The sequence below is a fragment of the Borostomias antarcticus genome (assembly GCF_949987555.1).
Source record: "Borostomias antarcticus genome assembly, chromosome: 34".
Taxonomy (NCBI): domain Eukaryota; kingdom Metazoa; phylum Chordata; class Actinopteri; order Stomiiformes; family Stomiidae; genus Borostomias; species Borostomias antarcticus.
Window position 1 is genome coordinate 3005676 of NC_140267.1, and position 27322 is coordinate 3032997.

The 27322-nt window shown below is 51.7% G+C and overlaps 1 protein-coding gene across 1 annotated transcript; it reads left to right on the forward strand.

Annotated features, from left to right (window-relative positions):
- Positions 1–4802: 4802 nt before the first annotated feature.
- On the forward strand, positions 4803–26202 carry usp54a (ubiquitin specific peptidase 54a; the record flags this gene model as incomplete). Its single annotated transcript, XM_084460898.1, has 15 exons — positions 4803–4908; positions 5702–5839; positions 6137–6397; positions 7116–7271; positions 10142–10736; positions 10871–10986; positions 11085–11246; positions 13374–13493; positions 18290–18491; positions 19677–19760; positions 19898–20511; positions 21371–21486; positions 22316–22426; positions 23947–24070; positions 25718–26202. 15 exons carry the CDS (start codon positions 4803–4805, stop codon positions 26200–26202), a joined length of 3390 nt encoding a protein of 1129 aa, XP_084317024.1.
- Positions 26203–27322: the final 1120 nt, after the last annotated feature.

A 27322-nucleotide genomic window follows, 5' to 3' on the forward strand; every position in this document is an offset into this window, starting at 1 on the left:
GAAATAGAGAGGGAGAGAGAGGCCTGGGTCTGCTTACAGAGGAATGGAGAGGGGAGGGCCCGACCGCACACTTGTCCTGTCACTCATATCGCTGTGCCGTCAGGGGGCTGTTGATGGCCCCTCCAAAAATATACCTACCTCTCACCCTCCCTCCCTCCCTCTCTCCCTTCCTCTCTTACTCCCTCCCTCTCTCCCTCCCTCCCTCCATCTCTCCTTCTCTCCCTCCCTCCCTCTCTCTCTCCCTCTCACCCTCCCTCCCTCCCTCCCTCCCTCCCTCTCTCCTTCCCTCCCTCACTCCCTCCCTCCCTCCCTCCCTCCCTCCCTCTCTCTCTCCCTCCATCCCTCTCTCACTCCCTCCCTCCCTCCCTCTCTCCCTCCCTCTCACTCCCTCTCACTCCCTCCCTCTCTCCTTCCCTCCCTCTCTCCTTCCCTCCCTCTCTCACTCCCTCCCTCTCTCCCTCCCTCTCTCCCTCCTTCTCTCACTCCCTCCCTCTCTCCCTCCCTCGCTCTCTCCCTCTCTCCCTTCGTCTCTCCCACCCTCCTCTACGGTATTGTTCCTCCTCCCATCTCCAAACCTGGGTAAAATAATCTGGAGCACCTAAATGTCAATTAATCCTGGGTAAAATAATCTGGAGCACCTAAATGTCAATTAATCCTGGGTAAAATAATCTGGAGCACCTAAATGTCAATTAATCCTGGGTAAAATAATCTGGAGCACCTAAATGTCAATTAATCCTGGGTAAAATAATCTAGAGCACCTAAATGTCAATTAATCCTGGGTAAAATAATCTGAAGCACCAAAATGTCAATTAATCCTGGGTAAAATAATCTGGAGCACTTAAATGTCAATTAATCCTGGGTAAAATAATCTGGAGCACCTAAATGTCAATTAATCCTGGGTAAAATAATCTGGAGCACCTAAATGTCAATTAATCCTGAATAAAATAATCTGGAGCACCTAAATGTCAATTAATCCTGGGTAAAATAATCTGGATCACCTAAATGTCAATTAATCCTGGGTAAAATAATCTGGAGCACCTAAATGTCAATTAAACCTGGGTAAAATAATATGGATCACCTAAATGTCAATTAATCCTGGGCAAAATAATCTGGAGCACCTAAATGTCAATTAATCCTGGGCAAAATAATCTGGAGCACCTAAATGTCAATTAATCCTGAGTAAAATAATCTAGGCCTCCATGGCTTTCTGGTCCAGACCAGAAACGCCACTCTGGTACATGGAATGGGCCAGTAGTTTCCTCAACACAGATGAAGCTTAATTTACTCTCAATTTAATTTACTGTAATTTACTCGGCCGAAAAGACATAACTTGGTCTACAGGTATGTCGTGTTACAGTACAAGTACAGTCTGGGGGTATTTTGTTGTTAGGACACAGCACAGAGTAGCTTTGGCTGAAACAGAATACAAGAGGTTGTTCCAGTAGGAATCGAACCATTCATCTGATGCATACCTATGTATGTGTATCGTGTATCGTAACTTTTATGTTTAGTTGTGTATCGTAACCTTTATGGGTTTTTTTCAGGAAACTGTGTTGCTGCCACTCTTGGCCAGGATTCTCTTGTAAAAGAGATTTTAATCTCAATGAGTTTTTAACCTGGTTAAATAAAGGTATAAATGTCTGTGGTAGACTGTGGTTTCAGTCATATTTTGTTGCAATTTGAGAGGACATGTTTATCTACCACCCTGACAGGTGGATAGTATCTCTTAAATTGTGGTATCATTTTGGATTTACAAAGCTCCACCTTAACGTTGGCACAAATGCAAGTGTGCGTCTGCGTTCTAGCATGTATCCCCACACACACTTGGCCGGGATGCCAGGTAATGGAGGAGCTGGAGGAGCAGTCTGGACCGAACACTCACTAGCTGGCTTCCAGCCAACCACCCCCCACCCACACAGACCCCACACCTCCCTGCCCTAGTTTAACTGAGCCACTTAACTTAGTTCTCTATGCATGGGCTTGTAACATGTCTTCCTCCACATAGAAGTGAAATGTTCTTGAAATCGGTGAGGTTTTTGGTGGCGCTTAGAGTGATCCAGCGCCGACTGAATCCTTATGATGGGAAAGTTAAAAGTCCAGCCTGACCTAATGACCTGACCCTGTCTCTCTCTTACTGACCGACCCCCACACAGTAGTCCACCCTCAACACCTCCATGCCCCCCAACCCTGTCGGCCTGCTGGCAGCCCTCAGCCCACAGCAGCGGAGGACCTACCCAGTTTACCACTAAGTGTGCGCTGTTTATCTTTGTGACAATGCAAGGCCTTTTAAGCCCTTTAGATGGATATGAATTGATCTCCTCACAGTAGTTGGCAGTCCAAGCCAAAGCTGTGTTAGTCAACAGCACCGTCTTGGTGTTACCAATGATAGCTGCGTGTTTGGCTGCCGTTCTGCGCAGCTGTGGTCCATAACTCTGCGGTGACCAGCGCCTAGCAGGGAGCAGGACACAGAGGGCTGGGCTAACTGCGCCCCCTGCTGGTAGGATATTATCACTCCACTTCCTCACTTACCTCAGCTGACGGTTCCACTTGTATTTACCAATATTCTTCTTCTTCTTCTGCACATTGGTCCAGTCATATACCAAAAGTCCTCAACTGGCATGGTAGGCCAGTAATGGCCTGATGGTGGCGCTACAGCAACCATTTAAAGTTTAACCCTTTTAATACGACCACGTCACCGGCAACATTTTAAAAATATCTAACAAATATTTAATAATATTTAAAAAATATCTAACAAATCTAAAAAAAATCCTCACTCCAACACTTGCTGAAAGCTGAGAAACTGCGCTTTCTAGTATTATAGGGAAAATCCAAATAATATTCGAAATGTTGTCACTGTATTTTCAGGGTTAAAAGGGTTAAAACGTAAAAGAAATCATAACAAATCAGCCATACGCGTTATCACTTTGCAATCACCACCAATATCTAGGCCCAAGTGAGCAATTTCCACATGCTTTGACCTGGCAGGAATTATTAAGTCCATCACTCTGTTTTTCTCAAAAAACTGTAAAATCTATCAAACCCTCCTCCTCCCACATTTTTGGTCAATACACCCCAATTGCTACACTACATCAACATACAGTACATACAAAGATTGAGCCCACAGTGAATCTAAATGTTTTACTGTAAACAGTACTGTATGCAGCTACTGAAATCCTGTTTGATTGGTTTCCACCTGTCTTGTTAGTCTATGTGTATATACATGTATAGGTAGCCTACATGTTCCCCTCTTGGTCATTATTTGCTGAAGCTGTGTGTTGTCCCTGCTTGTAAGTCTGTAAGCTTGTAAGCTTTGCCTTTTGTTCTCCACTTGTTGAGTGTATACCTTGGTTTTATTGTTTAGTCTTTGGTTTTGGTTTTTGCCCCTTTGCTGCTCAACGACGCCTCCTGGTGGCTATTGTGCTACACGGAACAAGGAGGCGGTCTGGAGTCCGATCGGACCTCTACAACTGCGCCGCCGCTGTCGTTGCTGCTCTCCGCTCAACATCTAACCCTAACCCTAACGGTTACTTCTCATGACTGTATGTGAGAGAGAGTGTGAGTGTGTGTGTTCTCTGCTGTTCTGTGGTGGAGAGGACTGTGGGAGGGGTGCAGTGAAGTGAGGAAACTCTGTTCTCTGTAGCCACCGGCCTCTCCCATTGGCCCACCTCCTCCTCCTCGCAGCTGTCCAATCAACTCCCCTCCTCGGCCCCCTCTCCTCTGTCCTTTCTCCGTTCTATCTCTCCTCTCTCCTCCTCTGTCCCCTCTCCTCTCTCCTTTCTCCGTTCTATCTCTCCTCCTCTGTCCCCTCTCCTCTGTCCTTTCTCCGTTCTATCTCTCCTCTCTCCTCTTCTGTCCCCTCTCCTCTCTTCTTTCTCTGTTCTATCTCTCCTCCTCTGTCCCCTCTCCTCTCTTCTTTCTCTGTTCTATCTCTCCTCTCTCCTCCTCTGTCCCCTCTCCTCTCTCCTTTCTCCGTTCTATCTCTCCTCTCTCCTCCTCTGTCCCCTCTCCTCTCTCCTTTCTCTGTTCTATCTCTCCTCTCTCCTCCTCTGTCCTCTCTCCTTTCTCTGTTCTATCTCTCCTCTCTCCTCCTCTGTCCCCTCTCCTCTCTCCTTTCTCCGTTCTATCTCTCCTCTCTCCTCCTCTGTCCCCCTTCCTCTCTCCTTTCTCCGTTCTATCTCTCCTCTCTCCTCCTCTGTCCCCTCTCCTCTCTCCTTTCTCTGTTCTATCTCTCCTCTCTCCTCATCTGTCCCCTCTCCTCTCTCCTTTCTCTGTTCTATCTCTCCTCTCTCCTCATCTCTCCTCTCTCCTTTCTCCGTTCTATCTCTCCTCTCTCCTCCTCTGTCCTCTCTCCTTTCTCTGTTCTATCTCTCCTCTCCTCCTCTGTCCCCTCTCCTCTCTCCTTTCTCTGTTCTATCTCTCCTCTCCTCCTCTGTCCCCTCTCCTCTCTCCTTTCTCTGTTCTATCTCTCCTCTCTCCTTCTCTGTCCCCTCTCCTCTCTCCTTTCTCTGTTCTATCTCTCCTCTCTCCTCTGTCCCCTCTCCTCTCTTCTTTTTCTGTTCTCTCTCTCCTCCTCTGTCCCCTCTCCTCTCTCCTTTCTCTGTTCTATCTCTCCTTGTCTGTCCCCTCTCCTCTCTCCTTTCTCCGTTCTATCTCTCCTCTCTCCTCCTCTGTCCCCTCTCCTCTCTCCTTTCTCTGTTCTATCTCTCCTCTCTCCTCCTCTGTCCCCTCTCCTCTCTCCTTTCTCTGTCTCCTCTCTCCTCATCTGTCCCCTCTCTCTTCTCCCTCAGGCCTGTAGTCTCATAATGGCCGTGTGTTGCCGGACGCTGGCTCCTGGACAGTTGCACACCCAGCAGCTTTCTCTCCCCGGCCCTCGGCCCATCACCCTGCCTAGCCTGCCTGGCTTAGCACGTGAGCCGCTCGGGGCTCGGACAAAAAAGGGGCCTGAAAACAAGGATATCCCTCCATTGTTTATCTAGCCAGCTGGACACGACCAGGGCGGGGCCTACACACACACACACACACACACACAGCACAGCGGCCGCCTCTTTTCACACTGAGGGCCGACACACTCGCGCAACTCTCGAAAACACACTCGCAAGCTTTCAGACGCACACCTACACGTATTTGCACACACACACACACACGCACGCACGCACACACACACACACACACGCGCGTGTGCGGCTGATACGACAGGACGTCCTGTAGCAGAGGAGGACACGCTGTCCGCCCAGCGACTGCTCTGGAAAACCCCGCTCAGGGTAAAACGGGGAACATCGAGGAACGGGGAACATCGAGGAACGTCTTGAGAGCACTACTTACAGTAGCTATGTCTGCTGCTGTCAATAGCCTATTCCCAAGATAGGTGCTGTAGCTAATGTAGTCTGCGGTGAAAGGTCCTGTATTTTATGTATGGGAGCACACTCAAGTTTTTTCCATTGGATTTCTTTCGGGGGGGGGGCGGGGGTTTCTAGGTGAAATTGACACTGGTGGAATGGAATTGTTCTGAGTTAAACATAATTTTGCGGAAGTGTTCTGTTGTGGTTGTTTCTGAGTTGTGACCACGTTCTGGTGTGGTTGTTTCTGGGTTGTGGAGACCGTGTTTCCCTGTGGTTGTTTCTGTGGGAGGGTAAAGGTTAGGGGTCGGGTTAGGGTTAGGGTTGGGGTTAGGGTGGTGACAGTGTTTCTGTGGCTGTTGCAGATCGGTCCTTAGTGGAAGGACGTGGTGTCTCGCTGCTCTACGCTGACCCCCGCGGGACGCCCGTGACCCTGCAGGACACGCCCTCCCGCCTCGACCCGCACCACTTCAACAAGGCCGGCTACGACAGCGAGGACTCTGGTACAACTCACACACACACACACACACATACGCAAGGCTAGTTTATTTGTGTAGCGCATTTCAGCAACAAGGCAATTCAAAGTGCTGATGAGACATTAAAAGCATCAAGACAAAGTGCAACACATAAAAGGTTATATAAAACGAATTGCAAAAAAGGACATTTAAAACAAAATGCAGGAAAAATAAAATACAGGAATAAAAGTTTAATAAATACTTTAATCTGTCCAGCACCGAGAGCATATCGTACAATATTTGGAAGTGTTTTTAAACCTGCTTTGTTGTGTTTGTGGTGTCCAGGCCGGGACCGGTCCATCTCCGGTGACACGCGGACGGACTCGTCCACAGACGGCTACTCCTACAAGCGCTCCCACTCCCGCCATGAGTCCATGACCAGCCACTTCTCCTCCGACCCCCAGGGGACCGTCCTCCTCGACCCCGACCAGGGGACCGTCATCCTCGACCCCGACCAGGGGACCGTCATCCTCGACCCCGACCAGGGGACCGGCATCCTCGACCCCGACCAGGACAGCAGCGCCTACAGCAGCCAGGAGAACGCAGGTCAGACCACACTTCATTTAGTGTGTGTTTGTGTGCATGTGTGTGTGTGTGTGTGTGCGTGTGTGGGTGCATCAAGGTTATAATAGTTTTGCTTTTTTCATTAGTTTTTTTTTATATCGTTTTAACATTTTGTTTTCAATTTCAGTTTAGTTTTGATTAGTTTTAAAGCAGGTTTGCTAGTTTAGTTTAGTTTTTATTTTTTTGAAAATGCTTAGTTTTAGTTTCGTTTTTATTAGTTTCAGTATTAGTTTTAGTTTTTTCTTCTGCGCTAGCCTCGTGAGACCATCCTGATCTTGTGAGCTCACATTATTTCACTCTGTCACTTGGGGACAAGGTCGATAGGTTATAACGTGAAAAAGGAAGTGACATAGTTTCAGGATGAAGAGGACAGGGAAGTGATGTCACACAGGAAGAATTGGTAGTTTTAACAGACTGATCTATGAGAACGAACTACAAAGTGAGAACAACAGTCAAGTAGGAAAACAAAACACTTTGGTGAGACTTGAAGTTCATTAACAACACACACACACACACACACACACACATACATACGCACAGCCACAGGATTAAAACATTGGTCATGTAAACACTACTTAATAGCTTGGTATACCATCCCTCCTCAATCATGTCTGTCTTGGAATGATGTCATCGTGTCTTGCATGTCATAACCATGTGTGTCAGCCAATGACCATGTCCCCCCGTGCTTGTCCTTGCTAAGGCCCGGTGACGGACAGCGAGCCCCCGCCGCCACCCTCTCTGAGGAAGGGCGTGTCCGGGGAGAGGAGGCGGAGCTCTAGCCGGCCGCGGCGGTCTGAGGCGCGGAGCCGTGGCTCGCAGGTTCACGAGGCGTCGTCGGCAGGTTACCACAGCGAGGGTACGCTGGCGCAGGCTCAACCAATCACACGGCAGAACCAGGAGACTTAGAGTACTAGTCGGACAGGGCGGCGGCTTTCTGTATGACTCAGGATCTGGATCAGGATATCTCAGGTTCTGGATCAGGATATCTCAGGTTCTGGATCAGGATATCTCAGGATATCTCAGGATATCTCAGGTTCTGGATCCGGATATCTCAAGATCTGGATCAGGATATCTCAGGATCTGGGTTCTGGATCAGGATATCTCAAGATCTGGATCAGGATATCTCAGGATATCTCAGGTTCTGGATCAGGATATCTCAAGATCTGGATCAGGATATCTCAGGATATCTCAGGTTCTGGATCAGGATATCTCAGGTTCTGGATCAGGATATCTCAGGATCTGGATCAGGATATCTCAAGATCTGGATCAGGATATCTCAGGTTCTGTTATCAGGATATCTCAGGATATCTCAGGTTCTGGATCAGGATATCTCAGGATATCTCAGGATCAGGATATCTCAGGATATCTCAGGATCAGGATATCTCAGGATATCTCAGGATCAGGTTATCTCAGGTTCTGGATCAGGATATCTCAGGATCTGGATCAGGATATCTCAAGATCTGGATCAGGATATCTCAAGATCTGGATCAGGATATCTCAGGATATCTCAAGATCTGGATCAGGATATCTCAGGATATCTCAGGTTCTGGATCAGGATATCTCAGGATATCTCAAGATCTGGATCAGGATATCTCAAGATCTGGATCAGGATATCTCAGGATATCTCAGGTTCTGGATCAGGATATCTCAGGATATCTCAAGATCTGGATCAGGATATCTCAAGATCTGGATCAGGATATATCAGGATCTGGATCAGGATATCTCAAGATCTGGATCAGGATATCTCAGGTTCTAGATCAGGATATCTCAGATTCTGGATCAGGATATCTCAGGATCTGGATATCTCAGGTTCTGGATCAGGATATCTCAGGTTCTGGATCAGGATATCTCAGGATCTGGATATCTCAGGTTCTGGATCAGGATATCTCAGGTTCTGGATCAGGATATCTCAGGATATCTCAGGATCAGGATATCTCAGGATCAGGATATCTCAGGATATCTCAGGATATCTCAGGTTCTGGATCAGGATATCTCAGGTTCTGGATCAGGATATCTCAGGATATCTCAGGTTCTGGATCAGGATATCTCAGGATCTGGATCAGGATATCTCAAGATCTGGATCAGGATATCTCAGGTTCTGGATCAGGATATCTCAGGTTCTGGATCAGGATATCTCAGGATCAGGATATCTCAGGATATCTCAGGATCAGGATATCTCAGGATATCTCAGGATCAGGTTATCTCAGGTTCTGGATCAGGATATCTCAGGATCTGGATCAGGATATCTCAAGATCTGGATCAGGATATCTCAGGATATCTCAAGATCTGGATCAGGATATCTCAGGATATCTCAAGATCTGGATCAGGATATCTCAGGATATCTCAGGTTCTGGATCAGGATATCTCAGGATATCTCAAGATCTGGATCAGGATATCTCAAGATCTGGATCAGGATATCTCAGGATATCTCAGGTTCTGGATCAGGATATCTCAGGATATCTCAAGATCTGGATCAGGATATCTCAAGATCTGGATCAGGATATCTCAAGATCTGGATCAGGATATATCAGGATCTGGATCAGGATATCTCAAGATCTGGATCAGGATATCTCAGGTTCTGGATCAGGATATCTCAGATTCTGGATCAGGATATCTCAGGATCTGGATATCTCAGGTTCTGGATCAGGATATCTCAGGTTCTGGATCAGGATATCTCAGGATCTGGATATCTCAGGTTCTGGATCAGGATATCTCAGGTTCTGGATCAGGATATCTCAGGATATCTCAGGATCAGGATATCTCAGGATCAGGATATCTCAGGATATCTCAGGATATCTCAGGATATCTCAGGTTCTGGATCAGGATATCTCAGATCTGGATCAGGATATCTCAAGATCTGGATCAGGATATCTCAGGATCTCAGGTTCTGGATCAGGATATCTCAGGATCTGGATCAGGATATCTCAGATCTTGATCAGGATATCTCAAGATCTGGATCAGGAGATCTCAGGTTCTGGATCAGGATATCTCAGGATATCTCAGGTTCTGGATCAGGATACCTCAGGATCTGGATCAGGATATCTCAGATCTGGATCAGGATATCTCACGATATCTCAGTATATCTCAGGATCTGGATCAGGATATCTCAGCTCCTGGACCAGGATATCTCAGGTTCTGGACCAGTATATCTCAGGTTCTGGATCAGGATATCTCAGGTTCTGGACCTAGCAATCTGTATCTGTATCTAGCAATACAAAGGCAGTGTAACCTTTAGTGCTTTTTATGGGTGACAAGGACATAGCTAGTTTAGTTAAGTTAGTTTTTAGTAGAGACTGTTAGGTAGGTGGTGCGTACCAGTCTGGTACGACAGCGGTCATCATTCGCTTAGTGTTTCCAGCGTCCTGCTTCTCCCACTCGTCTGTCAAGAGACCATCGCTCCCTCACTCCCTATTCCCTATATAGGATTCACCATGTAGTGAACTACCTAGGGAACGGAGAAAATGTAGGGTACATGCACTGTTCCCTGCAAATCAAGGTGAATTGTGGGAAATAAATAGTGGACTATATAGGGAACGAAAATTCCGTGGAGAATTCGGACACTACAAACAAAATGGTTGACGCCCTGTATAGTGCACTATATAGTGAATAGGGAGCGATTCCGAACACAGCTCATGTCGTCTCTTTATATCCCTCCCACTCTCTCCTTCCCTCTCTCTCTCCGTCTCACTCCTCTCTCTCCTTCCCTCTCTCTCTCCCTCCATCCAGGTGAGACTCTGAGGGAGCATCAAGCCCCTCGCTCCCTCCCCAAGGCCTCGTCCGCCAGCCGCCCGCGTGACTTCAAGGAGACCATGAGCAACATCATCCACAGCCGGCCCCTCCCCCTCTCCTCTGGCTCCGCCCCTACCACGCCGGCCGACCCCGCCGCCGCCGCCGCCGCCCCCGCCGCCCGTGCCTGGGAGCTGGACGGCAGCAGCGGCGAAGCCAGGTCCAGCTGCTCCGGCGGGGTAGGGGGAGGGGGAGGGGGAGGGGGGCGGAGCCGGCCGGCCTGGAGGCCCCGCAGGGAGGCGCTCAACATCGACAGCATCTTCAGCCGGGAGCGGCGCCGGCAGGCGGGGCACATCCCCCCGGGGGCCTCCCTCCCCGAGGACGACGGCTCCCCGCCCGAGGGCCCCGCCAGCTCGGCCGCCGGGGGCCCGGCGGAGGGGAAGGCCCCCCCGGCGAGCGTGGCGTCCTCCCGGACCCCGCCCCCACCCCGTCGCCTGATCCAGAGGATGGAGAGCGGCTACGAGAGCAGCGACAGGAACAGCCCCGTCAGCCTGGACACGCCGCTGGGGGACGCCTCCGGGGCCAGCCTGCACAGGTGATATACACACACGCACACACACACACACACACTCACACACACACCCACACACATGTACACACACATGACGATGTACACACACATGATGATGATGACGCGCCCGTGTCCCCCTCTGGTCGTGTCCTCGCCAGGGAGGCGGGGCCGAAGAGGCCGTCAAGCTCGGGGCCGTCGTGGCGGACGGCGCCCAAGTCCAAGAGCGGCTCCGCCCTCCCGCAGGACGTCAGGGGCAACAGCCACACCTGCCTAGGTAGGTCAGACCGCGCGTGCTCGGGCCCAATGTGTGTGTGTGTGTGTGTGTGTGTGTGTGTGCTCACGTGTGTGTGTGTGTGTGTGTGTGTGTTCCAGTGGGCGAGGGGCGAAGCGAGCTGGATGAGCTCCAGGAGGAGGTGTCTCGGAGAGCCCGGGAACAGGAGGTGCAGAGGAGGGAGGAGAAGGAGAGGGAGGCGGCGGCGGGATTCAACCCCAGACCCAGCAAGTTCCTGGACCTGGACCAGCTCCAGAGCCAGGGTAAGGACTAGGGCCGTCACGATATCAACATTTTCAAAAAGGCAAAAGATATTACAATAACGATATTATCGCGATATCTACAGCAATCGTTACAAAGAACAATGGGCCTCATTCACCAACGAAGTTAAGAATTTCTTAGGAAGCATTTCTTCTTAAATTTCACTTACACCGTTTCAAAGAAGATTCTGGCGTTCACCAACGTTCTCACGTGTGGGAACTAAGAACAGAATCTACGAACACGGAAGAGCAGTCTTAAGTAGGCTAAATGACCAATTATGTGAACCAAAATGGGACAGAATGCTTTTTTCATTTCAGTGCGACTTTAAGCGGCCCCAACTTCCACACATTTGTTGTTTGTAACCATAGTTACCTCAACGCCAGGTCTAGCCGGACACAGCGCCGCGCACCGTCGTACGACATCGTGGCGGAGGCAGTCTGCGGCGGGCTTTAGATAAAAACCCTACAGCACAGTGCACACCACTCACCTGCCAATGGAACCAATGGAACCTTCAGTCTCTAGGGCAACGACAAGCAAACTGTAGTGTTGTTTCGAATATGAACATTCTGTGAAATGGTCAATATGATAAGCCAGGGAGTTGCATGAATGTGTGTGTGTGTGTGTGTGTGTGTGTGTGTGTGTGTGTGTGTGTCTGTGTGTGTGTGTGTGTGTGTGTGTGTGTGTGTGTGTGTGCGTGTGACTTGGGCGTGTGCTGGTTTGTGGAGCAGATGTTGGAGTGAGTGGGTGAGTGACTGGGGTGTGTGTGTGTGTGTGTGTGTGTGTGTGTGTGTGTGTGTGTGTGTGTGTGTGTGTGTGTGTGTGTGTGTGTGTGTGTGTAGCAGGTGTTGGAGTGAGTTGTCTGTGAGGCCTGTTGCTTCAGCCCAGTATAAAGGAGTATTGTTCTGTCCACACAACAGGAAGCTTCCTCATTCACTGGATCCAAATGGACCGCCAGCCAGAGTGTGACAGCCGGGGGGGGGGGGGGGGCGGGGACATTAGTAATAGCCTCGCAATACCAGACTATGAAAGTCTGCAGACATCTCCGTTGAAAATTGTTGCTAGAACAGCGCCGAAAACAGACGCTACCAATCAGAAGCACTGTTTACATCCAGGGGTTCAATTGGGATTTGTTATGTGGGGGGGGGGGGGGGGGGGGGCTGTGTTAGCGGGGTTGGCAAGGGTGCACATCGGTGGGGGCAGTGGCAACAGTGAGAGGGGTGCTTAATACTACTTCATAAATAGCAAATATCAAGCCTTTAACCCTTTGAATACGACCACGTCACCGGCAACATTTAAAAAAATATCTAACAAATATTTAATAATATTAAAAAAAATATCTAACAAATCAAAAAAATTCCTCACTCCAACACTTGCTGAAAGCTGAGAAATTGCGCTTTCTAGTATTATAGGGAAAATCCAATTAATATTCGAAATGTCACTTTATTTTCAGGGTTAAAAGAGTTAATGATCTATCCATCTATCTTTGAAATTAAAGTATTCTTGATTAAAAAGAAGAGTTCTAACACTTTGCTTCTCAACGCTACTGACTCAGTCCTAGAATATATAAAAACTGTACAATTTATCAAACTCAGCCTATGATAGATTAAGCCATGATCAGAATACCTAAAGCTAATTGAACTAGCTAAAATAATAACTTCTTTATTCCTTAAGCTTCTGAAAGTTTTGTCCTTTTAACTCCACTCTGTCTTATTTCTGTTTTAGCTTTATGAACTTATTATGAAGGGAAATAATTCATTTTTGCTTGCCTGAGTAGGAGCAAAACTGAATTTAGCCAGCTTGCTAACGGTAAACTATACCTAGATAATGTAGGTACAGTACCTAACGTGTTGTATAGCAACACAGCTAATGTATAGCTTCTGTAGCTAGCTAGCTAACTGTATAGTTTGCCAGCGATTCCTCACCAGCAGCTGATGTGTGACAGTAGTGTTCCACCGTTGGGTGAGCTTCCACCCTGCAAATCTGAAGGGGGAAATGAGTAATTTGTCTTTTTAAAGCGTTTAAAGCACTTTGCTTTGATATTTCTGTGTGTGTGTGTGTGTGTGTGTGTGTGTGTGTGTGTGTGTGTGTGTGTGTGTGTGTGTGTGTGTGTGTGTGTGTGTGTTGTGTAGGAAAAGAGGACGCCGTCGAGCGGTGTGTGTCGGACGCGGAGCTGCTGCTGGAGCAGTCCCTGAGACTGGAGAAGACTGGAGAGATGGTCGCAGCCCTGGCTGTGGTCAACCAGGCCGTGTGTGAGTAACTCCCCTAACCTTAACACTACCCTTACCTTAACACTACCCTAACCTTTACCCTCCCCTAACCTTAACCCTCCCCTAACCTTAACACTACCCTAACCTTTACCCTCCCCTAACCTTAACCCTCCCCTAACCTTAACACCCCCCTAACCTTAACACCCCCCTAACCTTTACCCTCCCCTAACCTCAACCCTCCTCTAACCTTTACCCTCCCCTAACCTTAACCCTCCCCTAACCTTAACCCTCCCCTAACCTTAACCCTCCCCTAACCTCAACCCTCCCCTAACCTTAACCCTCCCCTAACCTTAACCCTCCCCTAACCTTAACCCTCCCCTAACCTTAACCCTCCCCTAACCTTAACCCTCCCCTAACCTTAACCCTCCCCTAACCCTCCCCTAACCTTAACCCTCCCCTAACCTTAACCCTCCCCTAACCTTAACCCTCCCCTAACCTTAACCCTCCCCTAACCTTAACCCTCCTCTAACCTTAACCCTCCCCTAACCTTAACCCTCCACTAACCTTAACCCTCTCCTAACCTTAACCCTCCCCTAACCTTAACCCTCCCCTAACCTTAACCCTCCCCCTAACCTTAACCCTCCCCTAACCTTAACCTTAACCCTCCCCTAACCTTAACACTCCCCTAACCTTAACACTCCCCTAACCTTAACCCTCCCCTAACCCTAACCCTCCCCTAACCTTAACCCTCCCCTAACCTTAACCCTAACCCTAACCTTAACCCTCCAATAACCTTAACCCTCCCCTAACCTTAACCCTCCCCTAACCTCAACCCTCCCCTAACCTTAACCCTCCCCTAACCTTAACCTTAACCCTCCCCTAACCTTAACCCTCCCCTAACCTTAACCCTCCCCTAACCTCAACCCTCCCCTAACCTTAACCCTCCCCTAACCTTAACCTTAACCCTCCCCTAACCTTAACCCTCCCCTAACCTTAACCCTCCCCTAACCCTCCCCTAACCTTAACCCTCCCCTAACCTTAACCCTCCCCTAACCTTAACCCTCCCCTAACCTTAACCCTCCCCTAACCTTAACCCTCCCCTAACCTTAACACCCCCCTAACCTTAACCCTCCCCTAACCTTAACCCTCTCCTAACCTTAACACTCCCCTCACCCTAACCCTCCCCTAACCTTAACCCTCCCCTAACCTTAACCCTCCCCTAACCTTAACCCTCCCCTAACCTTAACCCTCCCCTAACCCTCCCCTAACCTTAACCCTCCCCTAACCTTAACCCTCCCCTAACCTTAACCCTCCCCTAACCTTAACCCTCCCCTAACCTTAACCCTCCCCTAACCTTAACCCTCCCCTAACCTTAACACCCCCCTAACCTTAACCCTCCCCTAACCTTAACCCTCTCCTAACCTTAACACTCCCCTCACCCTAACCCTCCCCTAACCTTAACCCTCCCCTAACCTTAACCCTCCCCTAACCTTAACCCTCCCCTAACCTTAACCCTCCCCTAACCTTAACCCTCCCCTAACCTTAACCCTCTCCTAACCTTAACCCTCCCCTAACCTTAACACCCCCCTAACCTTAACACCCCCCTAACCTTAACACCCCCCTAACCTTAACCCTCCCCTAACCTTAACACTACCCTTACCTTAACACTACCCTTACCTTAACACTACCCTAACCTTAACCCTCCCCTAACCTTAACCTCAACCCTCCCCTAACCTTAACCCTCTCCTAACCTTAACCCTCCCCTAACCTTAACCCTCCCCTAACCTTAACCCTCCCCTAACCTTAACACCCCCCTAACCTTAACCCTCCCCTAACCCTCCCCTAACCTTAACCCTCCCCTAACCTTAACCCTCCCCTAACCTTAACCCTCCCCTAACCTTAACCCTCCCCTAACCTCAACCCTCCTCTAACCTTAACCCTCCCCTAACCTTAACCCTCCCCTAACCTTAACCCTCCCCTAACCTTAACACCCCCCTAACCTTAACCCTCCACTAACCTTAACCCTCCCCTAACCTTAACCCTCCCCTAACCTTAACCCTCCCCTAACCTTAACCCTCCCCTAACCTTAACCCTCCCCTAACCTTAACCCTCCCCTAACCTTAACCCTCCCCTAACCTTAACCCTCCCCTAACCTTAACCCTCCCCTAACCTTAACCCTCCCCTAACCTTAACCCTCCCCTAACCTTAACCCTCCCCTAACCTTAACCCTCCCCTAACCTTAACCCTCCCCTAACCTTAACCCTCCACTAACCTTAACCCTCTCCTAACCTTAACCCTCCCCTAACCTTAACCCTCCCCTAACCTTAACACCCCCCTAACCTTAACCTTCCCCTAACCTTAACACTCCCCTAACCTTAACCCTCCCCTAACCTTAACCCTCCCCTAACCTTAACCCTCCACTAACCTTAACCCTCCCCTAACCTTAACCCTCTCCTAACCTTAACCCTCCCCTAACCTTAACCCTCCCCTAACCTCAACCCTCCCCTAACCTTAACCCTCCCCTAACCTTAACCCTCCCCTAACCTTAACCCTCCCCTAACCTTAACACCCCCCTAACCTTAACCCTCCCCTAACCTTAACCCTCCCCTAACCTTAACCCTCCCCTAACCCTCCCCTAACCTTAACCCTCCCCTAACCTTAACACTCCCCTAACCTTAACCCTCCCCTAACCTTAACCCTCCCCTAACCTTAACCTTAACCCTCCCCTAACCTTAACCCTCCCCTAACCTTAACCCTCCCCTAACCTTAACCCTCCCCTAACCTTAACCCTCCCCTAACCTCAACCCTCCCCTAACCTTAACCCTCCCCTCACCTTAACCCTCCCCTAACCTTAACACCCCCCTAACCTTAACCCTCTCCTAACCTTAACCCTCCCCTAACCTCAACCCTCCCCTAACCTTAACACCCCCCTAACCTTAACCCTCCCCTAACCTTAACACCCCCCTAACCCTAACCCTCCCCTAACCTTAACCCTCCCCTAACCTTAACACTCCCCTAACCTTAACCCTCCCCTAACCTTAACCCTCCCCTAACCTTAACCTTAACCCTCCCCTAACCTTAACCCTCTCCTAACCTTAACCCTCCCCTAACCTTAACCCTCCCCTAACCTTAACCCTCCCCTAACCTTAACCCTCCCCTAACCTTAACCCTCCCCTAACCTTAACACCCCCCTAACCTTAACCCTCCCCTAACCTTAACCCTCTCCTAACCTTAACCCTCCCCTAACCTTAACCCTCCCCTAACCTTAACCCTCCCCTAACCTTAACCCTCCCCTAACCTTAACCCTCCCCTAACCTTAACCCTCCCCTAACCTTAACCCTCCCCTAACCTTAACACCCCCCTAACCTTAACCCTCTCCTAACCTTAACCCTCCCCTAACCTTAACCCTCCCCTAACCTTAACCCTCCCCTAACCTTAACCCTCCCCTAACCTTAACCCTCCCCTAACCTTAACCCTCCCCTAACCTTAACCCTCCCCTAACCTTAACCCTCCCCTAACCTTAACCCTCCCCTAACCTTAACCCTCTCCTAACCTTAACCCTCCCCTAACCTTAACACCCCCCTAACCTTAACACCCCCCTAACCTTAACACCCCCCTAACCTCAACCCTCCCCTAACCTTAACCCTCCCCTAACCTTAACCCTCCCCTAACCTTAACCCTCCCCTAACCTTAACCCTCCCCTAACCTTAACCCTCCCCTAACCTTAACCCTCCCCTAACCTTAACCCTCCCCTAACCTTAACACCCCCCTAACCTTAACCCTCCCCTAACCTTAACCCTCCCCTAACCTTAACACCCCCCTAACCTTAACCCTCTCCTAACCTTAACACCCCCCTAACCTTAACCCTCCCCTAACCTTAACCCTCCCCTAACCTTAACCCTCTCCTAACCTTAACCCTCCCCTAACCTTAACCCTCCCCTAACCTTAACCTTAACCCTCCCCTAACCTTAACCCTCCCCTAACCTTAACCCTCCCCTAACCTTAACCTTAACCCTCCCCTAACCTTAACCCTCCCCTAACCTTAACCCTCCCCTAACCTTAACCCTCCCCTAACCTTAACCCTCCCCTAACCTTAACCCTCCCCTAACCTTAACACTCCCCTAACCTTAACCCTCCCCTAACCTTAACCCTCCCCTAACCTTAACACCCCCCTAACCTTAACCCTCCACTAACCTTAACACCCCCCTAACCTTAACCCTCCCCTAACCTTAACCCTCCCCTAACCTTAACCCTCCCCTAACCTCAACCCTCCCCTAACCTTAACCCTCCCCTAACCTTAACACCCCCCTAACCTTAACCCTCCCCTAACCTTAACCCTCCCCTAACCTTAACCCTCCCCTAACCTTAACCCTCCCCTAACCTTAACCCTCCCCTAACCTTAACCCTCCCCTAACCTTAACCCTCCCCTAACCTTAACCCTCTATGTGTGTGATTAACTCCCCTTACCTTAACCCTCTCTCTTACAGTACATGCGCACACACACACACACACACACACACACACACACACACACACACACACACACACACACACACACACACACACACACACACACACCATACCTGTTACTCACCCAACACTGGCTTGTTTGTCCCCCTTCCACCCTCCATCATTCCAACAGTCTAAATCTATTATTTGAATTTTGTGTGTGAATTTAGTTTTTTATTATCGCATGCTTCCCCATGACTCAGCTCTTTATTTCCTACATGTTCATCCTCCTTTTTCCCTTTTCTGCCTCCCCTCCTTTTTTTCTTTTCTTTTTCTTTCTTACTTTGTTTTTGTTTGTTGGTTTCTTTCCGTTTTCCGCGCGTGACCAGCCAAGCTCCGTCTCGCCATGCGCGAGGGCTGCGGGGCCCCTCCCGGTCCCAGCCGGCCGGTGTCGGCGCGTGTCCAGCGGGGCCTCCGCAGGGCCCGGGCAGCGCAGCAGCGTCAGGAGAGCAGCGCTGCCCCCGGAGGACAGGAGGCGGAACACCAGGCCGGGCCCCCCGCCGGGCCCCACGCCACCCAGGCGGCAGCAAGGTACACATTCTCTCTCTGGCCTCCGGCCGCCTCGGCACTCAGGGCCCCCGGAGAGGCCCCAGGCCGTCCTCCTGTCCAGCTCCGTCCCAGCTGTCCCCATCAACCATCAATGTCCCTCATATTGTCTCCTCACGTCTGCTTAGCGGATACAGTATAGGTTTACAGTATAGGGGCGGCTGTAGCTCAGTTGGTAGAGCGGGTCGTTCAATGATCGAAGGGTCAGTGGTTCGAATCCCAGCTCCGACTGTCCACATGTCGAAGTGTCCTTGAGCAAGACACCTAACCCCAAATTGCTCCCAGTGAGCAGGTTAGCACCTTGCATGGCAGCTACCGCCATTGGTGTGTGAATGTGTGTGAATGGGTGAATGAGAGGCCATTGTAAAGCGCTTTGAGTGCCGCTAAGGTGGAAAAGCGCTATATAAGTGCAGTCCATTTACCATTTACTTAAATATTCTATTATCGACTACAGGGATAGCCAACACATAATGGCCGACCATGTAGGCAACATCTCTGTAAATATTTGTGCACTCTACTGATAGTCATGTCTCTCTAATTAAGTATTTAGCCCGTGTTAAGTGCTCAGTAAATGTTCTTAGCCAATAGATTGAAACATTTTCCAGGAGTTTGCTCGATCGTCTTGTCGAGAGAGTTCAGGGAAGAATTTTTACAAGCTCACTTTTTCGTCCCCTGGGTGAACAGTTTTTTTATTTTGCTTCCCTCTGGAATATGTAGAGAGTGGGTCGTATGCCCTCCTCCCTTGTTCTCTGTAAAGCACATTGTGTTGCCTCTGTGTATGAAATAAGCAAAAATGAAGTTTGATTTGATGATTTGAAAGACCCCTGGAGAGAGGGAGGGAGGGAGGGAGGGAGGGAGGGAGGGAGGGAGGGAGGGAGGGAGGGAGGGAGGGAGTGTTCACTTTGTGTGTGAGTGTCCGGAACATATAGTCTTTCACACACACACACACACAAACACACACACACACACCTGAGTGTTTGACTGAAGCTCTCCTCCCCTCTAGTGAACAGCCTGTCTCGGTCCAGCTGCAGGAGGATGGCCCAGCCAATCAGGACGCAGCTCAAGGCCCGCTTACTCCTCTCCATGTTAAGCCCCTCCCCTCCGGTGCCGACTTAATACTTCCTGATCCACACGGCCACGCCCCCGGCTCTGTTCCCCCCCGCCCTACAGGGTCTCCCGCGGTAGACGGTTGGGATTGGCCGGGGGGGCGGCGGTCCCAGAGGCCCCTCCCCCAGCTCCCCACCTTGGGCATGGGTGCCTGGGAAGACCACCTCATTGAGGGCCGGGATCGACCCCCACCCCCGGCCATCATCCAGCCGGACCCCCCCCCCCTCCCGCTGGGACAGCCCCCCCCCAGCCCAGACCCTCCCTGTCCCACGGCCGCTCTCCAGAGCCGCGTCCCCGCTCGGCCACGGCCCAGGCGAGGGGGCGGCTCCCAGCGTCCTCCCAGAGTCCTCTCTGAGCTCCGCCCACCCATCTCCCCCCTCCCGGGACCGTGCCGCCCCCATCCCCAACTCCTCCACCTCCGGGCTGAGCCCGCCCCCTCCTATCCCAGTTCGCAACTGGTCATGCGGGAGCCCCGACCTGCAGGACGCCACCGACTCGCCCTTCCCCGCCTCCCCCTCGGATCCCCGCTGCCCCCCGCCCGCCCCCGGACGGCCAGCGTGGACGCCCTCTCCCGCCTCGGTGGACGACGGTCAGGGAGCGCCCATGCCCGTGGAGTCCTGGGCGGAGAACGTGACCCGTTACTACAACTCCCAGACTGCCCCGGGCTGTACGGACTACAACTCGCAGACCTCCCCGGGCCGTACGGACTACAACTCCCAGCCTGCCCTGGGCTGTACGGACTACAACTCCCAGCCTGCCCCGGGCGGTGCGGACGGCGTGGCCGGGTCGGCCGACGACGAGCTGTCGGAGCTGGACTCTCTGTACCGGGCCAGCCTGCAGGCTCCCAGAATGCCGCGGGGGCCGCGAGAAGTCAGCCCCCAGCCTGACAACAAACCACGTATGTATTTTAACGTGAGATTTGCTTCTGAAAATCGATTGCAGTAACGTGATATACGTTGGGTGACGAATTTAAGGAGATCAAATCATATTTAGACCGGTATGGTCCTTTAATGGGAATGATATGGGAATTAGGGGCGGCTGTAGCTCAGTTGGTAGAGCGGGTCGTTCAGTGATCGAAGGGTCAGCGGTTCGAATCCCAGCTCCAAATGTCGAAGTGTCCTTGAGCAAGACACCTAACCCCAAATTGCTCCCAATGAGCAGGTTAGCACCTTGCATGGCAGCTACCGCCATTGGTGTGTGAATGTGTGTGTGAATGGGTGAATGAGAGGCCATTGTAAAGCGCTTTGAGTGCCGCTAAGGTGGAAAAGCGCTATATAAGTGCAGTATATTTACCATTTATGAGAATTAACAGGAATAAACTGGAAAACAGAATTTATTCCTGTAAATTCCCATATATTTCCAGTTTATTCCAGTTTATTCCCTTTAATTGAATATGTTTATGAATATTCTCAGAACTTTGCAACCCTACCCCTTGGTGTCACTACAGTCATCAGCGTCAACCATCAACCATCAGACGCAAAGGAAATGAACCCATTGTAATTAATGACAGCGGCCGTTGCGTCGCGTTCAAAGCTAACGTTGACATTCGAGAAACGCTGAAGTTTATTCCTCGATTTTTGACAGTAGAATGTCGACGCTGACAGTTGATGCTGACGGACGCAGTGGAGCGAGGTTGCTAGTCTGCACCCTTGTCCTGGCTGGTTGTGTGCTGACGTGCTGTGTGTGTGTGTGTGTGTGTGTGTGTGTGTGTGTGTGTGTGTGTGTGTGTGTGTGTGTGTGTGTGTGTGTGTGTGTAGCGGTCAGGAACCTGCTGGTCTGTGGGCTGACCCCCGGCGGACGCTCCCAGACCCCCACCGCCGACATGGAGCGACAGGTCTATGGAAACCCCGGCTACACCCAACACACGCCCAAGGTCAGACTGTGTGTGTGTGTGTGTGTGTGTGTGTGTGTGTGTGTGTGTGTGTGTGTATTAGGGCTGTCAAATGAGCTCAGAAACTATATTCGACTTTATCTCTTAAATATTTTCAAAAAATTGAATATATCTGATTATTGGTAGGGACGGGCATCGAAAACCCGTTCTTGTTGAGATCCGGTTCCCAGTGAATCGATTCATTGGAATCGTAAGACAAAATACTTAACGATTCCGCTATCGATTCCTGTCGTTGCTGCGCATGCGCGATGACGTCGCACGCACGATGCCTTGGGGCGGCTGTAGCTCAGTTGGTAGAGCGGGTCGTTCAATGATCGAAGGGTCAGCGGTTCGAATCCCAGCTCCGACTGTCCACATGTCGAAGTGTCCTTGAGCAAGACACCTAACCCCAAATTGCTCCCAATGAGCAGGTTAGCACCTTGCATGGCAGCTGCCGCCATTGGTGTGTGAATGTGTGTGTGAATGGGTGAATGAGAGGCCATTGTAAAGCGCTTTGAGTGCCGCTAAGGTGGAAAAGCGCTATATAAGTGCAGTACATTTGTTTACTTTTATTAGACCGCGGTAGAAGAAGCCAGCAACAGGTCGTCTAGACATAAACATTCGAACGTGTGGTTACATTTCACTGTATCTAATCCAGTGTGTGTGTGTGTAATGTAGAGTGTGTGCAGTCGTGTGTGACATTTAGGTGTGTGTTTGACCCACTGTGTGTGTGTGTGTGTGTGTGTGTGTGTGTGTGTGTGTGTGTGTGTGTGTGTGTGTGTGTGTGTGTGTGTGTGTGTGTGTGTGTGTGTGTGTGTGTGTGTGTGAGTAGCCGTTGCATGACGAGAGCTACAGCGCTGAGAACCTCCGTCGTGTCGCCCGCACTCTGAGCGGCACCGTCATGACGAGACGACCGGACGACCTCGCCGCCTCCCGCGGCTTTGTGAGTGTAACGGACACGCACGCACACACACGCACACACACACACACACACATTCGGTACAAACACTCAAGTGGGGGAGGCCTCCGCTGTCCCTCCGGCTCTGACCCTTCCTGTGTGTGTGTCCGTTCCTCCTGTGACGTCATCACATCGTCCCCTCACTCCGCCACCTCCTCCGTCCGCCACCATGATGTCACAGCGCCACCCGGTGGTCAAACCACGCCACTGCTCCTGGTGGTGTCACTCAGCAGAACTACGACCTGAGGCAAACCTAGAAATGCATCCATTAATCCACTTAAAGGACCGTGCCAACTTTTGGTTAAAGATAAGAAGATACTAGCCCTTCTCTCTGTGCGTGCAGTAGGAAAGCATTGAGAGCCATTAGAGCCGTTAGCCTACTAAGCCTAGGTTGGGCTGGTGCTAGGCTAATGGTGTTAGCTAGGCTAATGGTGTTAGCTAGGCTAACGGCTCTAATGGGTCTCAATGCTTCCTACTGCACGCACAGAGGACTCTGTTTGACTCTGGGGAAGATGGGAAATAAGTTAATTTCCCCAAAAGTTGACATCTTTTAAGCCTCTAACCTCGTCCTAAGCTGATTGGCTGGCTGAGGAACAGAGAGCTAGTACCCTGAGGAGTGGCAGGGAAACGCATGTCAAGATTCCCTTATATTACTGTGGAAAATCCTTTTAACGTTACAGGTCCAAGGCTTCCCATAGTCTGTACAAACATTTACACAGTCCACATATCGCAGTAGCGCTTTTTAGAATGTTATCTCTTAGTTTTACAAAGGAAAATGGACTGTATCCTGCAGTTCTACTGGCAATCCACTAGGGGGTAGTGTTGCGTGTTTGTATAGAAACTACAGTTCATCACATCGTGGTTTTGTTCGTTTTTTTGTTCGTTGGAAGTGCTGTTGCAGACTTGTGGCGAGTCGTCCTTCCCTTGTCCACCTGTTTAACTCATTTCTCTCCCCTCTTCCTCTCCTCTCATCTTCCTCTCCCTCACTGCTGGGTTCCTCGCTCTGTGGTGCTTTACTCTCTCTCCCTCTCTCCTCTCTCTCTCTCTCCCCTCCTCTCTCTCTCCTCTCTCCCTCTTTCTCCTCTCTCTCCCTCTCCTCTCTCTCTCCTCTCTCCCTATCCTCTCTCTCCCTCTCCTCTCTCTCTCCTCTCTCTCTCCCTCTCCTCTCTCTCTCTCCTCTCTCCCTCTTTCTCCTCTCTCTCCCTCTCCTCTCTCTCTCCTCTCTCCCTATCCTCTCTCTCCCTCTCCTCTCTCTCTCCTCTCTCTCCCCCTCTCCTCTCTCTCCCTCTCTCTCTCTCTCTCCCTCTCCTCTCTCTCTCTCTCTCTCTCCCCTCTCTCTCTCTCCCTGTCCTCCGCTCTCTCTCTTTAACCAAAAGGACCCCCCTGTAACCAGAACTCCAGAGCGTGTGGAACCCAGAGTACCCGCCCGTCACCCCAACGCCTCCACCCTGCCCCGCCCCTCCTCCAGCATCCCTCACTACCCTCCTCCCCCCTCCCATCACCAGGCCCGCCCCTACCTCCTCCACCACCCCCACCACGGCCCCCCAGTCTTCCCAGCACCACCTCCACAGCCCCCCCCTCAGCGGGCTCGGCCCCCCAGCGTAGGGGCCTCTTCCTGGGGACGCTCAGGTAACCGTCGGCCCCTCTCCTCCCTACCGGGGGTCGGTCTCTGGGTCGGCTGCAGGCAGCATGGGAGCTCTGTCTGTGTGTGTGTGTGTGTGTGTGTGTGTGTGTGTGTGTGTGTGTGTGTGTGTGTGTGTGTGTGTGTATGGGAGGTCGATATAAATAGTAATTAGGGCTGGGTATCGAGTTGAATTTCAAGAATCGATTCCGATTCACAAGGTTCAGAATCGATTATCATGATTCAATTCGATTCGATTCGATTTGATTCAATATCGATTCGGTTAGTGTTACTAAAACCTGTTTTTTTTAGCTGTAACCTTAATTACATGACTGCCAAGTTATGCAACACATCAATACTAGGGCTGGGTATCTATACTGATTTCCAAAAATGAATGAATGAATGAATCATTGAATGAATGAAAGAATGAACTATTCATTCCTTAATTTATTCATTCATTCATTAAATAAAAGATCGATTTTGGGATTCATGAATCGACGAATCGATTTTTTAAACCCAGCCCTACTAGTAATGCATTGCTATCGAACACATTCTTTTATTTGACTCCTGTTGTCCTCCTTCTGTCCTCACCCTCCTCCCCCTGCTGTCCTCCCCCTCGTCCCCCTCTTGTCCTCACCCTCGTCCCCCTGCTGTCCTCACCCTCGTCCCCCTGCTGTCCTCACCCTCGTCCCCCTGCTGTCCTCACCCCCCTCCCCCTGCTGTCCTCACCCTCGTCCCCCTCTTGTCCTCACCCTCGTCCCCCTGCTGTCCTCACCCTCGTCCCCCTTCTGTCCTCACCCTCGTCCCCCTCCTGTCCTCACCCTCGTCCCCCTCTTGTCCTCACCCTCGTCCCCCTTCTGTCCTCACCCTCGTCCCCCTTCTGTCCTCACCCTCGTCCCCCTGCTGTCCTCACCCTCGTCCCCCTCCCGTCCTCACCCTCGTCCCCCTTCTGTCCTCACCCCCGTCCCCCTTCTGTCCTCACCCTCCTCCCCCTTCTGTCCTCACCCCCCTCCCCCTCCCGTCCTCACCCTCGTCCCCCTGCTGTCCTCACCCTCGTCCCCCTGCTGTCCTCACCCCCCTCCCCCTGCTGTCCTCACCCCCCTCCCCCTGCTGTCCTCACCCTCGTCCCCCTTCTGTCCTCACCCCCGTCCCCCTTCTGTCCTCACCCTCGTCCCCCTGCTGTCCTCACCCTCGTCCCCCTGCTGTCCTCACCCTCGTCCCCCTGCTGTCCTCCCCCTCGTCCTCCTTCTGTCCTCACCCTCGTCCCCCTGCTGCCCTCACCCTCGTCCCCCTTCTGTCCTCACCCTCGTCCCCCTCTTGTCCTCACCCCCCTCCCCCTGCTGTCCTCACCCCCGTCCCCCTGCTGTCCTCACCCTCGTCCCCCTGTTGTCCTCACCCCCCTCCCCCTGCTGTCCTCACCCCCGTCCCCCTGCTGTCCTCACCCTCGTCCCCCTCTTGTCCTCACCCTCGTCCCCCTGTTGTCCTCACCCTCGTCCCCCTGCTGTCCTCACCCTCGTCCCCCTGCTGTCCTCACCCCCCTCCCCCTGCTGTCCTCCCCCTCGTCCCCCTCTTGTCCTCACCCTCGTCCCCCTCTTGTCCTCCCCCTCGTCCCCCTGTTGTCCTCACCCTCGTCCCCCTCTTGTCCTCACCCCCAGGACACCAGCAGCACGCCCACTTCCTGTCTGCGTTCGACCGGAGCGCCGCTCCCTCCCGCCAAACCTACCACAGCGTCGCCCTGAGCTACGGCACGCTGCCGCGGGCGCCTCGCCGGACGCCGCCCCCCCCCTCCGGCTTCGCCTCCTCCCCCCTCCCCCAGGGCGCGGACGCGGGCTACACCACCCTCTTCCGCCCTCGCCGCTCCACCCCACAGCCCGCCGCCGCCAACGGCTCGTCCCGCCCCCTCCGCCTGGACGTGCCCCCCGGGGGCGACTGGAGGACCCCCGACCGCCGGCCGGCTCCGCCCACGCCCCTCTGGGACAACCGGCCCCTCCGCCAGCAGGACGCGGACCGGCCGCACGGCGCCCCCGCACAACGCCACGCCCCCTCCTGCTCGCTGTGCCAGCAGCTGCCGGCCGAACCCTCGCGTCACTACTGCCGGCCCTGCGGGACGTACCTGTCCCGCCTCCGCCACGCCTCATGATCCACACACACACACACACACACACACCTGATCAACACACAAGCTGTGTTCGGAGTCGCTCCCTCGTTCCCTCACTCCCTATTCCCTATATAGGGTTCACCATGAAGTGAACTACCTAGGGAACGGAGAAAATGTAGGGTACATGCACTGTTCCCTGCAAATCAAGGTGAATTGTGGGTAATAAATAGTGGACTATATAGGGAACGAAAATTCCGTGGAGAATTCGGACACTACAAACAAAATGGCTGACGCCCTATATAGTGAATAGGGAGCGATTCCGAACACGGCTACAGTCTCTGTTCCCCCTGACACACACACACGCGCACACACACACTCACACACACACACACACACACACACACACACACGCACGCACACACACACCCCCCCCCACACACACACACACACACACGCACACACACACACACACACACACACACGCACACACACACACACTCAGCTCTCTGTGTCCGCCCTGCTGACGGACAGCATGGGGCGCCTGAAAAATCGGCCCCTGGGAACAAAGGTCCCAGGGAAGCTGGTTCCGGCCCCAGAGCTGCACGCCGCCGAGGACTGGATGGATGGATGGAGGTGAAGACTGAGAGGAGAGAGAAAGGGATGGAAAGAGAAGGATGGTTTCACAGATACTTTTTAAATGGTAAATTGGGAAACGGACTGCACTTATATAGCGCTTTTCCACCTTAGCGGCACTCAAAGCGCTTTACAATGGCCTCTCATTCACCCATTCACACACACACTCACACACCAATGGCGGTAGCTGCCATGCAAGACGCTAACCTGCTCATTGGGAGCAATTTGGGGTTAGGTGTCTTGCTCAAGGACACTTCGACATGTGGACAGTCGGAGCTGGGATTCGAACCGCTGACCCTTCGATCACTGAACGACCCGCTCTACCAACTGAGCTACAGCCGCCACACACTAAACCTTCTTTACTTACTGTACCACCGTATTTATTTTCTAGGTTAAGAAGTCTATAGATTATCTAACTAATCTAATCTGCGTCACCTATGTATACTCTGCAGTAGACTTGCTGTAACTATAAACTAGCTAGTTAGCCCAGTTTGGTAACTAGTGCTCTCTTGTAGAGAGATCTACAGGG